Below are 16,329 nucleotides of genomic sequence, written 5' to 3'. Positions count from 1 at the left end.
TAATCTGTGGGTTGCGTCTGCCTTGTTTTTGGTTGAATGGGACACCTGCTTGGTCCATAGGTTGTTGCAAACTGTATTTCTGGTATCCTCTGTATACAAGTGGTTGACCTGTTAGGCTGTTGGCTAGGTTCCATTTGTTAGCAGGATTACTTGGTTGCATATATCGTTTTGAATTGTTCTGTACCGGCTGCCCTACATGGGGAGCAGTTTCTGTTGCGTTCTTGGAAGTAATCGGTGTTTTGTCCTGTTTTGATTGCAATAGTGTATTTCTTTCAATGTTGTTAAGTTGAGGAGTTATTTCTTCCGTTTCTTTCTTGTCCTGTTTTGATTGTAATGGTGTAGATCTTTCAACATTATACATTTCAGGATTTATTTTCTCCATTTCATTCATGTCTGCCAAGCTAATTTTGTCCAGTTGTTTGTCTATTTTAGAGAAGACTATGTTTGTTAGCTTTTCGTGTAGGGCCAGAACCTTGTTGTTTAGCTGTGTTTGCACTATATTGAACACATCATTCATTTCCGGCTTGCCTGTTTGCAAAGAATTCCTCACGTGTGTATGAGCTGGTTCATTTCGGCTGGTTTCTTCTGACAAGTTGCTCATTTCAATGCTTTTCCTTAAGCTTTTTACCGTTTGTTCTAATTCACAGTTTCTTGCCTCCAGTCTCTGGCATCTTGTTTCTAGTAGTATTCTCTCTTTTTTGTATTCATTAACCACTTTTTCCCTAAGTTTAAGTTGCTCTTCAGTTTTCCTAAGTTTTAACTCCCTTTCTCTGAGTTCACTATGTTTGAGTTGGAGTTCTTCTTGGGTTTGCAGTGAAGCTTTTGTTATCCTTTCTGGTAGTACAATCTTTTTCAAGACACACTGTTTTGGTTGAGGACTGTTACTAGATATTACTGTTTTGAGGGTTGTCTCAGACTCAACAGTGCTTGTATTTTCCTCAGATATGACCTCTATTGGCTCGGTCAAGTTATATTGGCTTATCTGGAGCCTATCCGTTTTAATTACGCTAGTGGTGTATTCCATTATTTCACTACCTATGCATGCGTTACAGTGGTGTTCATTATTTTCAATGTTCATACAGGTAGTGTGGCTCATATTATTGCAAAGATCACAAACATCCCACGGTGTGTTATCAGTTTGTTGATCGCACACAAAGCACAGGTCTTTGTTGCTCATTGTAGTTTCATCTGTTCTTAATGTTACCTTTTCTTGTAGTAGGTCATTTAGTTGGTTGCAGTTGGCTATTTGCAGAGTATTTGGGAAAGCTAGTTTCTTGGAGTCTCCAGTACAGAATGTACAGGTGTAGGTGTTATTTTCACCTTTTTACACCTCTGTTATGTCCTCCTGTGTTAGGTTTTGACAACTGTAGTGAACCCAGTGGTTGCCTGTCGAGCAGTAAGTACTTTTTGTCCTACAATTTCTGGTGCATTTTATACAAGCAATGTTATCAGAATCTTTATCTTGTGTATTTTGGCTATTAACTTCTTCATACTTCATTTGATTTGCATTTAGTATGCTAGTCAGCTGTTCCCGTAACATAGCATTGAGGTCATTAATATTAAGTTTGGTGTTATTGCTTGTACTAGAAGAAATAATATTGTGGATGTTCTGCAAGTCTCTATCAATAAAGTCAGACACATTTTTACCATTCACCAGTAGTCTGCTTGTTGTATAGTATATATTCACTGTGTAGCTTTTGTTCGATGGTTGTACTACTCGCACAGTGTTTTGGACTGTATGGAGTCGAGTGCTGTCTGTTGTTTTCTTTATGTGTGCCACTCCATGATTTGGGGGGAGTGTTTCATAATATCTCATTGCCGCCATTCTGAATATGTTGCTGCATCGGATGTGATAACCACGCCTCCGTTGGTAAATTTGTATTCAACATGTTGCAAACGTTTAGTGGCTTCAAGTTTTTTCTTCAGGGTTTTATCAACTAAAGAGTGTAGTCACCAATTATAAGCTCTGTCACCTTTTTGTGCGAGTCTGTAATTTTGGCTCTCTGTATAATGGAACTTGCCATTCTTGTTTTAGTATTAGACGTTATTGAGGTAGTCCAGTTGTTTTTATGCAGATCAGACAGTGTATCGACAGCTTGATATCAAGTACTTGAAGGTTTCAGTGTGGCTTGGTCATTCCATGCCTCCTGATCTTCAAGCATTAATATAAGTGTCACTATGTTATGCCCAACAGTCTCTACGAACTTTTTCAACTATTTCTGCCAGCCAGGCTTTAGCTAACAGCTGCTTTGGATGAATACCGTCTTTGTACAATTTGACGTTATAATACTTTTTGCAAGGCTTGTGTTTCCCTCTTGCTTGTTGTTTTCGAGCACGAAGATGATGGTTGAGTAATGGCGAGCGACTACCAAGTTCCTGGTTTGTTGTGTGGATCCACTCGTTTATGTTTTCAATTTGTTTTTGCAATTGGCTATCTTGGTCTTTAAAGGTTTCAGGGTTTTTATGTCCTTTGTACCTGTTCCATTCTGTGATAGAGTAGACTGGGATTTCAAGTATCGTTAGTTTTGAGGATGGATATTTTTTGAACAATGTGACAAATTAGCCAAGTTTGCTAATTATTTCATCTGTGAAGTGTTCCTGTTGCGATGTAAGGGTGATTTCACCTGTTGAAGACCGTTCTTTGACCTATAATGGTATTATTTTATAAATTCTGAATTGGATGGAGAGTTGTCTCATTGGTACTCATACCTCATCTTCTTTTATCTATATGTTGTGTACAAGTTATCATTTTGTACAAATTATAAGTTGTACAAAAATATTGTACAAATTATAAGTTGTACAAAAATATTGTACAAATTATAATTTGTATTTTGACTTTGTACAAATTATAATTTGTACAAAACGTGCCTGTACAAATTACAATTTGTACAAAATTTGACCAAAATTCACTTATAACTTTTACAACAGTTTTAAATACGATTTTTTGTGAAAAATGCAATGTTTCACACGATAGAATTGTAATTAACTGACCACACACTAAACCGTAGTAACATAATACACCGTTTATACCCAACTACAAAAGGCAGGTTGATCTTCGAAATTTTTAAAAAAACAAAAAGTAAACAAATAGGATTTTTTTCAAATTTTTAATACATACACGTCTTTTTCTTAAAAAAAATATCACTCAATAGTACTGCTTGATTAATTCTTATCGTTATTTTGATGTATTTTTTTTTTATTCAGGAACTTTGCAAACGATTATATTTGTAAAATTTCCCTATTTTGTATCGTGAAAGATCGTGTACAGCGTTTTGATGATCGTGAGAAGGATCGCAAAAGATTTGATGCCACTTATTTGTTATTTCTAAAAGTCAATGAAAACAATCATATCTTTCTGTAAGCAAGTGATAATTTGTATTTGTAATTGGTACATCAAAAGATTGGATTTACATAACTTAATCCTTGTTGAAAAACAAATTGATACAAAAACAGCAAAAAAACAACTGACATATTCCTGACTTTAGCAGTCGTATTCCTAACCAAATGGGGTGTTTAATCTTCTGGGATATTTATTTTCTCTAAAAGTCTGAATGAAGTACTTAAACACATATTTATTCACAGCAACGATTCCTGAGCTTCAACGCTCGCTATATGAAACAGTTAAAATGTCTGTAAAACAAGTTGTTATCGATTTGAGAGTCAAAAGATGGTATGCAATACCTGATTCCATAACTCACTAGATCACATGCTCAAACGATTGATAAAGAACTACTTTTGAATTTTGTAACTCAGGTGTACTGTCTGGTCATTTAGTAGCAATTCAATAACGTGTATCAATGATTTTTTTTCTCCAAAATCCATTTGAAAAATTATTGTACAAGTTATAAGTGAATTTTTGTCCTATTTTGTACAAATTGTAATTTGTACAAGCACTTTTTGTACAAATTACAATTCGTACAAAGTCAAAATACAAATTTTAATTTGAACAATATTTTTGTACAAATTATTATTTGTACAAAATGATAACTTGTACACAACATATATATAATATTTTTTCTCACAAGACTTATTTTAATGAATGGAACTGTTTCATAGAAATGTCTTCATGTATCATTGTACTGTCTTAAGGGCTTATAATTCATCATATTATTTATTTCAAATAGTCCAACCAGTAGATGAAAAACTAGACCAATACAGTGTCTGAACCTGCATCCCTACATGCAATTGATTAAGGTAGCAACTAAGTCAGATATAATGTGGCATAAATGATAATTCCCTAAAATGAATGAAGAAAAATTCAAGGATAATATCCATGCAAAATGAGTGCTGTTAAATTTCAGAGATTTGGCAAACCAGAAGAGTCTGTACAGTAGATGTAGAAATTGCTTAAATTCTATTGCTCATTTTCTGCAGATCAAATATTAAAGAACCTTTGTGAGCACGCTCACATACCCCACGTCTTCATATTGTCACTGAAGAAACAAATTCTCACTTCGCAAGTAAAATGAACACAATTTTCCGTCGATATGCATAACTACATAGTATGTCCTTATTATCTGAGAAGGTTTCGTGAAATTCTGTTGTGTGGTTTGAGAGGAGTTGTGATAACAAACTGTTGCAGTAGTAAATTAAAGTAAATAAGTTCAAAGGGGAGTAACTCCTAGAAAACAATTTGTATCGCAATTTCCCGTCGATATGCACAACTGCATATTCTGTCCTTATTATCTGAAAAGGTTTCGTGAAATTCTGTTGTGTGGTTTGAGAGGAGTTGTGATGACAAACTGTTGCAGTAGTACATTAAAGTAAATAAGTTCAAAGGGGCGTAACTCCTAGAAAAAAAATTGAATCGCAATTTCCCGTCAATATGCACAACTACATAGTATGTCCTTATTATCTGAAAAGGTTTCGTGAAATTCTGTTGTGTGGTTTGAGAGGAGTTGTGATGACAAACTGTTGCAGTAGTACATTAAAGTAAATAAGTTCAAAGGGGCGTAACTCCTAGAAAAAAAATTGAATCGCAATTTCCCGTCAATATGCACAACTACATAGTATGTCCTTATCATCTGAAAAGGTTTCGTGAAATTCTGTTGTGTGGTTTGAGAGGAGTTGCGATGACAAGAAACAGGACTGACAGACGGACTGATGGACGGACGGGTCAAAAACATTATACCCTCCGCAACCCCTTGCATGGGGTATAATAAATTCATTCACTTACATAGAAGCCAAGAAAACTTTGACAGACAGACAGACAGACAGATATCCCTGCCCATGATGTAACTAGATCTTATCAGATCACCTTTCTAAATTGGCAACACAAATATTTAGCAATTCTGAATTTCTGAATAGTTTAATAGCAAAAAAACATATAACATGCATTAAATGCTCATACATATACTACACATAAACTCTAGAAAAAATAACATTTATTTCCAAAATAAAAACATATATATTTAAACATAATAACAATAAGTTTCTAAAGCTCTATTCAAATGAAATTTTTAACAAATCACATTTATTTATGCTTCAAAATTACAGTGCTCTTTTGTTAATCAAACAAATAAAGGGAAATAATTCAGATATTTCATACAGTAACATGTACATGTATATAGAAATATTCCTCCTAATTTGATTTCCTTGGTCTGATAAATATTTTATACTGGTCCCGTTGTGTTTGACATAAAAAGATACTTACATAATTCTTTCACTTTTTATGCAATTTGATTAATTTGAAATTGATATTTTTATTTAAAGTGGAATTATGTCTGTTTAAAAATATTTCATGACAAGATTTATATCAATCTATTTAATTCATAAACTGTATCTATTAGTAAAGTCATCAAATAGCCTGGACACTCTATTGTATGAGAAAAATTATTCAGACAAAAAAAATCCATTTTACAAAAAAGAGAAATTGCAATAAAAGTTATTTTGATAATTGTTTCTACTATCAGGAAAAACATGAGAGATTCAAAATATTATCAGAGGTACCAACCGAAATACTGGTACAGTTATTTGACACATATGTCCTAACATTCTTTCAAAACAGTAAGGTATACATAATGAGGGTATAAAAATATATCTGAAAAAAAATTTCTTGTAAAACTCATCTATGAAATTAATAGCAATATACAGAATTGTCTGTGGTGTGTGTGCAAGTACAGAAACATGTTCTCTGGTGTGTGTTTGTGTTTGCACAAGTACTGAAAATATTTACTGGTGTGTGTTTGTGTGAGCATGTACAAAAGTATTGCAATATATATATTTTATGGTGTGTGTGTGCAAGTACTGAAACATCTTGCAATCTATTCTCTAAACACTGAAATCAACAGAACCTTTCTGTCTACAGAAAAAGAAAAAAATCTATCATAAAATTGATTTAATTTGTGTACATATAACATTGCATATCATTTTGTAGTATAAAGTAATCTGTTTAAATAACCAAATATCCAAAATTTCCTCACAGCATATTTTTTCTATATCAACTTTTTGTACAAAATATTTGTTTACCAGGGACTTTGTTTATGACAATTTTTTCTTCTCCTGATATTTATTTAAAAAAAATATTATTGTAAAATGTAAAGAATGAAGCAGTGATTATCCTGATCACATGCAAACCAAATGCCTCCTAATTAGACAGGCACATTAAAATGGTTGACCTTTTCAGCAATTAACACAGATTACAGATCCTTATCTTAATTTTCTTTCATCAGCATCTTTATTTTGGATAACAAGATTTCAGCATGTTATAATATTATTAAAATAAGACAAAATGAAATATTTGGTTTTGAAAATATTGCTAAAAAGACAATTTGTCAATAAATGATTGCTGTATTTACAGACTTGGATTTACAATAAAGCATCATGTTAAGATGCCTTGGTTTAACATGACAAATTATGGTGAAACTTCTCTAAAATTAAAAAAAAATTAAAATTGAAAGTTTAAAGAGTTGGATTTCTAATCCACATTTTTTAAAATAATCTATCTGAAAGAGAGAAGAAAGGAATCAAGCATTTTCCCTTGCTTTGAATGGTTTTCACTTGCTTCTGTTAAGTGTGCATATGTTTTTGGTTTCAAATGACAAAACAAAAAAATATTATTATCTACAATAACATATACAAAATTATTTTATATTGAAATAATGATAATGTCAACAAAATGAAAACAGTTATGGATCATCAGCCTGACCTGCAGCTGTCAAATTATGAAATTCATATAAAGATACTGTAGATTCATTTATTTTTGTGGGTATCAATTTTCATGCATTGCTGAAAAACTTGCATTTTCTTAGATATTTGATTTCATGGTTTTGCTAATCTCTATATACAAAGTCTATTGAAACTATGTAATTCGTTGAAGATTTGAGTTAATTGTGTTCCTGCTCTCACAAAACACACGAAAAATATGTATCCAACAAATATTAATGAATCCACAGTTTATAAAGCATTCAATTTTTAATTTTGCATGGTAAATAGGTATGGTGTCTACTGTTACTACTCCAACATATTTTATTCACAGGTATAATTTCTGTGGTTTTGAAAGAATTTATAATTTCTGTGGTTTTGAAAGAAAATATATTTTCCATGGTTTTGAACTAATATGTACTTTCCATGGTTTTGAAAGAATATATTTGTATCTATATACCACTCAGATGGATGTTTGTCTGTATTAAGGTATTCAGAGTATCATAATGAAAAAAATCAAAAGCCGGGTCAATATCCTCCCAAGGGGAAAGTTACCCATAAATTAGGAAAAAGGGGTCACCATAAATCAGAAAAATTGGCAGGTCTGCAGCAATTAAAATTAATTTACTGTAGTGAATTGGCATGGAATTATTACATAGTTTGCTCTTGTACTTCATACAGAGAGGTGTGAGAACTAAAAACATGTTTATTGCACATTTTTAAAACTAAAATTATATATTCAACTTGTGTGAATGAAAATCTTCTCAAAAGTGAAGTAACTTGTCTGAGCTTCTTCAAAATACACAATTTAATTACAAATGATTCTATAATCTGCTATAAGCATAACTGAAATCTTGTAAAATATAACAAACATATTTACAACATTAACACATGTGTGAATTTATGCATGCTGTAGTTTTGAGACATTATAAAATTAATTACCATGCCTGCATGGCTATAAATATCATCCAATTGCATTTTACTATGATACAAATAAAAAAAACAAAAAAATCTATTTCTTATGAACAGACTACATAAAAGCACCTTTAATTTGCAACTATATATATATATACCGGTACTATAACTCCAATGTAGTTCTAGATTGGTGGAAATAAATTTGGTTTAAGGGACATAACTCTTGAGAAATCAAAAGTATGCTTGTGTCAAACTATGCAATTATTCATTTCCAAGCTTCTATAGAAAAAAGATTATCATAATTCTGTGTTATGCCAATGCTTATAAAACCATAATGAAACTGACTATAACAAACACATACACCTTATTGCTATTTGTTCGCCATTACTGGATATCACACAGCTTCCCGTAAAATTTTGACTTCACAATACAAAATATCTGATGCCACAACGGAAAAGTGATTGTAGTATGTGTCAAAAGTTCAAGCAGGGATTAGCGATAAGGTGCATTGCTTATTACAGAGTTACTTCCCCTCAACCAGGCTTATTCCCTGAAAGCAAGGTCATGCTGATATATTACACTTCTATTTACTAAACATTAAATTATGGTCCCTAATTAACTATATGATTGGAATAGCTCCCATCAGTCATCATGGAATGCAGCATGTAGAGTGCTCTACTGATACTAGATTTAAATAAATTGCAGAAGAATTGCTAAGCAATAAAGCAGCAAAATGTTAGCACTAAGTAGAAAATTTTACAACAGATTTTCTACATACAAAAACAACATATTTCCATCAAATAAGCAAACAAAAAATCATACAGTTGAAACTTTGATGTATCTTTTCCCTGGTTATATCATATGTTTGGCTACAGCTGCCATAGACAGTTCATACTCTGTCATTTTTTACAAACTTTTCAAACAAGAGTTAAAGAAGTTGTGATTACAAAAAAAAAAAGTTACCATTGAAATGTCTTGTCTTATAATACATTGGCTGTGAGTGTGAAAACTATAGCTCTTTATGAAATGGTCTGTCTAACTGTGGTTTTACATTATTACCTTTCCACAAAAGGATCTATTTTTTTAATTCTATATATAACTTTTTAAATGTCAAAGTCAAACGGTCAAATTGTGTACCTTGTTCATTCAAATAAAAATGTTTAAGTTTTGAACAAATTGCATTACTTAAGTGGTTTAAATGAATTTGATGAAATATCTTTTTTTAAATTCTCATTTAACAACAACTAACAATAAAATGTGGTTTCAAATTACAAAAATAACATTTATAAGCAATACAAATTCTTCATATAAGTTGATGAAATCATTAATGAATGTAATATGAAACAATACACTATACAAATGTCAAAATTGTTTAACATTAAAAATATATAAAAATAACATATCTTTATGGCAAACCAGTATATAGGGCTAGTATAAATGGCAAACAGTGTATAAGGCTAACATAGCACTTTAACTATAATCGTATTATAATACTGAAAGAGCTAGCGCTTCTACAAATATCTATTAATAAATAATAATATAAAAGTTTTAATATACTTTAATATTACACTACATAGAAATTGAGGAATAAAACAAAAATAACCCTGTAAGATTGACAGATAGATCACAGTTACAAAGTTCTTAAAGTTCCAGTGGAGGATTTCCCCCATGAAAGCTCCCAAATGGAAATTTTGAAAGAGCAAATTTGTCCATAAGTTTAAACAAAACAATTAACTTTACAATGGCTATAGGCTTGTAAATGTAGGAAGAAGCCAAAAAACAACATTAAAATGTATTTGAAGACCCCTTTGAAGGTTTTGTTGGACTAAAAGATCCATCTTGCACGTAAAACCCCAATGGACATTTTGAAAAGTTGGCAGGCATGCCAAGTCATCATTCTATCATAAACTATCATGCATTCTTTCTTTAATTGAATTTACTGTTCATATGGAGTTAAAAAAAATCCTAGAAATTTGCTTCAAAATGGTCATCAAATAAAATAACATGAAAACCCAAACATTTCAAACATAATTTAAAAACTGTCTTGTTATTGAGCTTCTAAAACTCCTGTACTAATTATGTTAAAATGTAACTCAAACAGTTTATTTATAACCTGTACTGAACATTATATTTGAGTCTACTTGGACTATCTGACTTTTGATTATGCTGACATGATCTTTTGACCTTCAAAAATTTAAAACCAATACAATTAATTGTGGATAAATACATGTACAGAACACAGATATCTAAAGAGATAGTGAAGTATAAATAGGTTTTACCCTGAAAGTCGTAGTCAAACATGTGTCAAAATCTACTATGTCAAAAAAAATTGTAAAATGTATGGTCTTTAAAAGAAAAACATTTCAATAAATTGGTCTTGCATAAACTGTTGATTCATCTTTCAACAGAGAAACATCATGTATCACATGATAAAATGAAATGATGACAAAATGAAATGTAGCAGGTTGCAGAATCAGCCATTTTGAAAATAAAAAGACAGTATTACATGGGACTATATAAAAGTGATCACAGACAGTATTTGTCATGTATAGTTACATTTCTCCATTTACTGTGAATTACAGACATGTTCTCTGTTTATGCCACAGCCATGAAGTCTTTAAAGTTTCTCATCTTTTTCAGCTGTCTTTTAAGTTCCTTTATAAAATCAGATGGATGAACAACAATGGAAATGTCTTTGCCAACTGCGTTTAGCTTTGCCTCAATCTGAAAAATAAAGGGTTTATGTGTATACTAGTATTCTACTTTCATTTAGCTAAGTACTCTCAATCTGAAAAATAATGAATTCATATGTTTTGGTATACTATTTAACTTTAAACAAAATGTAATTAAAGTATCTTGAATCTATGTGCCAAGGGCATAAATTTATTATTGCATATATTTCCCCAGGTTTTTTTTCCTTTCAACTGGAATTAAGCTCTCACCCCATATGGAATTTACTGACCCCATGTATATTGTAGTAGGTCACTAACACACTATGTAACTAATAGTATAAGAACTCAAATTGATATAGATCAAGATATATAGTACATGTATAAAAGCAGGCATTTTATACCTACTTACAGTCTTTATATTTCACAACTCTTTCGCTATGCCAATGCCTGTTGTGATGTTTAAGATTTTAACAACATAATTTATGTATTACTGGTAAGATATTAAGAAAAGGATTTCATTACCATAAATTACTTAAAACTTCACCTAATTTTTCTATAGATAATAAAGATTTGGATACAAAGTTCGGTTGTGCCTGTGGAAAACTTGTTTTAATTGGGTATCTGCTAACATATTTAATTTTGCAACATTTTGTATATATGTGTCTGTCCCAATTCATGAGCCTGTGAATTTATTCAGTAGTTGTTGTTTGTTGCTGTGTTACATATTTGTTTTTCCTCTATTTTTCTTTACATTAATGACACCGGTAGGCGATTGGTTTTCTCTTATGAATTGTTCTACATTTGTGATTTTGGGGCCTTTTAAAGCTCACTATGAGGTATGGTCTTTGCTCATTGATGAAAACTGTACGGTGACCTATAGCTGTTAACTTGTGTTCTATTTGGTCTCTTGTGGAGAGTTGTCTTATTGGCAATTATACTACATCTTCTTTTTTATATTTTACTTTTACATATGTTCAGAAGCCATTTTCATAAGAAAATTTGTAGAAGGACAAATTGAGTGTTTATTCATATCCCTATCTCATTGCCTTTGAAGGACAGATTGAGTGTTTATTTGTATCCCTACCTCATTTCCTTTGAAGGACAGATTGAGTGGTCTATTATTTATTTCTGTAATCCACCAGTTACAGGTTCCCTCACTCTCCACACATGAAGCATGTTTTGTCAAACCATGTTGAGCAGTTAGTCCTGAGGGGTCCACATAGGTTATCTGGAAAATTAGAATGCAATCACTCAAACTAGTATTACTTTCATCACATCATAAGTCCAAACAAAATAGAAGCCTACAGATGTCTCTTGTATTTATTCATTTATGAGAAAAGTTAACATAAGTTTAAAGGAGAGCAATAACAGAATTAATAGACAGATTAATATTGAATGCCTATGCAGCTCTGAAGAATATTTCTAACTTTTATGAACTAAATATGATACTAAATCTATGGTAGCTTTGGATGTAAGTTCAATCGACCATACTACATATATAGATAATGAAGAAAAGTCTTTAATTCAGCTAATTTTAGAATTAGGATGATGGGGCCAATTAAGACAGATTACAAACAGCTTGTTAATGGGTACAGATAATAGCAAACCCTTAAATTGACTCAATGGTAGATGATATTAAAATTATTTTCTGCACTTTAATTTTATTTAGCTTATTTCTAAGTAACACATCTTCTGATTGGCTGAATGTATTTTGACCTATCAATATAAGTATGCTGACCTCAGCAGTTCCTCCTAAACGTTGTAATCCTAGATTTTCACCAGTCTGATGTCTTCGTATGGCCATCACTTTAGCGTAAGGAAGACGTTTTATAACCAGATCTATCTGTTCTGTATTGCACGATTTCAACACTTTCTTAGCCATGTTAGCGTTAGTTACCCTGAGGTCGTTAATTTTAGTAACTTCGTCACCAATGTGAATACTCTCAGATAACCTTGGATAATGTTTAAAATCCCATCCTATAATCCTGTAATAATCAAGTTAAAGTACATTGTACAAACAAAATTGTCTGGATCAGAGTTCTTTGATTCGTATTTTAGGTCATTTGTCTGAATTTCTTTTTTTTTCTGTATTGTGTATATGCATTATGAGAGCTCTACTCTTCATATGCCCACTGTTGCTTTCTTAAACCTGCCAATCTTTTCTCATGGAAACCTCAATATTATTTGACATACCTAGCTTAAATAATCCTCTAATACTACATGTACATGTACTATCTTTTGACAATTTAATACATACCACAGTCCTTTAAAGCTATCCACTTAAGCTATTTTTTATCAAATTTAATGCATATCACACCCCATTAAAGCTATTTGCTAAAGCTATCTTTTGACCAATTTAATACATACCAAACTCCATTAAAGATATCCACCAAAGCTATCTTTGACAAGTTTAATACATACCCCATTCTTTTAAAGCTATCCACCAAAGCTATCTTTTGACAAGTTTAATACATACCCCTTTCTTTTAAAGCTATCCACCAAAGCTATTTTTGACAAGTTTAATACATACCCCATTCTTTTAAGGCTATCCATTAAAGCTATATTTTGGCAAGTTTAATACATACCATACTACATTAAAGCTATCCACCAAAGCTATCTTTTGGCAAGTTTAATACATACCCCTTTCTTTTAAAGCTATCCACCAAAGCTATTTTTGACAAGTTTAATACATACCCCATTCTTTTAAAGCTATCCATTAAAGCTATCTTTTGACAAGTTTAATACATGCCATACTACATTAAAGCTATCCACCAAAGCTATTTTTTGACAAGTTTAATACATACCATACTTTATTAAAGCTATCCACCAAAGCTATCTTTTGACAAGTTTAATACATACCATACTCCATTAAAGCTATCCACCAAAGCTATCTTTTAACAAGTTTATTACATACCATACTCTATTAAAGCTATCCACCAAAGCTATCTTTTAACAAGTTTATTACATACCATACTCTATTAAAGCTATCCACCAAAGCTATCTTTTAACAAGTTTAATACATACCATACTCCATTAAAGCTATCCACCAAAGCTATCTTTTAACAAGTTTATTACATACCATACTCTATTAAAGCTATCCACCAAAGCTATCTTTTAACAAGTTTAATACATACCATACTCCATTAAAGCTATCCACCAAAGCTATCTTTTAACAAGTTTATTACATACCATACTCTATTAAAGCTATCCACCAAAGCTATCTTTTAACAAGTTTAATACATACCATACTCCATTAAAGCTATCCACTAAAGCTATCTTTTAACAAGTTTATTACATACCATACTCTATTAAAGCTATCCACCAAAGCTATTTTTGACAAGTTTAATACATACCCCATTCTTTTAAGGCTATCCATTAAAGCTATATTTTGGCAAGTTTAATACATACCATACTACATTAAAGCTATCCACCAAAGCTATCTTTTGGCAAGTTTAATACATACCCCTTTCTTTTAAAGCTATCCACCAAAGCTATTTTTGACAAGTTTAATACATACCCCATTCTTTTAAAGCTATCCATTAAAGCTATCTTTTGACAAGTTTAATACATGCCATACTACATTAAAGCTATCCACCAAAGCTATTTTTTGACAAGTTTAATACATACCATACTTTATTAAAGCTATCCACCAAAGCTATCTTTTGACAAGTTTAATACATACCATACTCCATTAAAGCTATCCACCAAAGCTATCTTTTAACAAGTTTATTACATACCATACTCTATTAAAGCTATCCACCAAAGCTATCTTTTAACAAGTTAATTACATACCATACTCTATTAAAGCTATCCACCAAAGCTATCTTTTAACAAGTTTAATACATACCATACTCCATTAAAGCTATCCACTAAAGCTATCTTTTAACAAGTTTATTACATACCATACTCTATTAAAGCTATCCACCAAAGCTATTTTTGACAAGTTTAATACATACCCCATTCTTTTAAGGCTATCCATTAAAGCTATATTTTGGCAAGTTTAATACATACCATACTACATTAAAGCTATCCACCAAAGCTATCTTTTGACAAGTTTAATACATACCATACTCCATTAAAGCTATCCACCAAAGCTATCTTTTAACAAGTTTATTACATACCATACTCTATTAAAGCTATCCACCAAAGCTATCTTTTAACAAGTTTAATACATACCATACTCCATTAAAGCTATCCACTAAAGCTATCTTTTAACAAGTTTATTACATACCATACTCTATTAAAGCTATCCACCAAAGCTATTTTTGACAAGTTTAATACATACCCCATTCTTTTAAGGCTATCCATTAAAGCTATATTTTGGCAAGTTTAATACATACCATACTACATTAAAGCTATCCACCAAAGCTATCTTTTGGCAAGTTTAATACATACCCCTTTCTTTTAAAGCTATCCACCAAAGCTATTTTTGACAAGTTTAATACATACCCCATTCTTTTAAAGCTATCCATTAAAGCTATCTTTTGACAAGTTTAATACATGCCATACTACATTAAAGCTATCCACCAAAGCTATTTTTTGACAAGTTTAATACATACCATACTTTATTAAAGCTATCCACCAAAGCTATCTTTTGACAAGTTTAATACATACCATACTCCATTAAAGCTATCCACCAAAGCTATCTTTTAACAAGTTTATTACATACCATACTCTATTAAAGCTATCCACCAAAGCTATCTTTTAACAAGTTTATTACATACCATACTCTATTAAAGCTATCCACCAAAGCTATCTTTTAACAAGTTTAATACATACCATACTCCATTAAAGCTATCCACCAAAGCTATCTTTTAACAAGTTTATTACATACCATACTCTATTAAAGCTATCCACCAAAGCTATCTTTTAACAAGTTTAATACATACCATACTCCATTAAAGCTATCCACCAAAGCTATCTTTTAACAAGTTTAATACATACCATACTCCATTAAAGCTATCCACCAAAGCTATCTTTTGACAGGTTTAATACATACCATACTCTATTAAAGCTATCCACCAAAGCTATCTTTTAACAAGTTTAATACATACCATACTTTATTAAAGCTATCCACCAAAGCTATCTTTTGACAAGTTTAATACATGCCATACTACATTAAAGCTATCCACCAAAGCTATTTTTTGACAAGTTTAATACATACCATACTCCATTAAAGCTATCCACCAAAGCTATCTTTTAACAAGTTTATTACATACCATACTTTATTAAAGCTATCCACCAAAGCTATCTTTTAACAAGTTTAATACATACCATACTTTATTAAAGCTATCCACCAAAGCTATCTTTTAACAAGTTTAATACATACCATACTTTATTAAAGCTATCCACCAAAGCTATCTTTTAACAAGTTTAATACATACCATACTTTATTAAAGCTATCCACCAAAGCTATCTTTTAACAAGTTTAATACATACCATACTTTATTAAAGCTATCCACCAAAGCTATCTTTTAACAAGTTTATTACATACCATACTCTATTAAAGCTATCCACCAAAGCTATCTTTTAACAAGTTTATTACATACCATACTCTATTAAAGCTATCCACCAAAGCTATCTTTTAACAAGTTTAATA

The 16,329-nt window shown here is 31.2% G+C and overlaps 1 protein-coding gene across 2 annotated transcripts in view; it reads right to left on the bottom strand.

Moving 5' to 3' along the window:
* Positions 1-5,372: 5,372 nt before the first annotated feature.
* Positions 5,373-16,329, bottom strand: part of LOC134716225 (uncharacterized) — a 29,387-nt gene continuing 18,430 nt past the window's right edge. For both annotated transcript variants that reach the window (XM_063579085.1, XM_063579086.1), the window contains exons 8-10: positions 12,469-12,715; positions 11,815-11,958; positions 5,373-10,782 (exon numbers count right to left, since the gene is read on the bottom strand). In XM_063579085.1, coding sequence (XP_063435155.1) covers positions 10,654-10,782; positions 11,815-11,958; positions 12,469-12,715 — 520 coding nt within the window. In that variant the 3' untranslated portion in view covers positions 5,373-10,653. The remainder of the gene's footprint in view (positions 10,783-11,814; positions 11,959-12,468; positions 12,716-16,329) is intronic.

This window comes from Mytilus trossulus, chromosome 4 (assembly GCF_036588685.1).
Source record: "Mytilus trossulus isolate FHL-02 chromosome 4, PNRI_Mtr1.1.1.hap1, whole genome shotgun sequence".
NCBI classification, from domain to species: domain Eukaryota; kingdom Metazoa; phylum Mollusca; class Bivalvia; order Mytilida; family Mytilidae; genus Mytilus; species Mytilus trossulus.
Note: the sequence above shows the minus strand (reverse complement) of the source record. Positions and strands in the feature narration are given on the sequence as shown.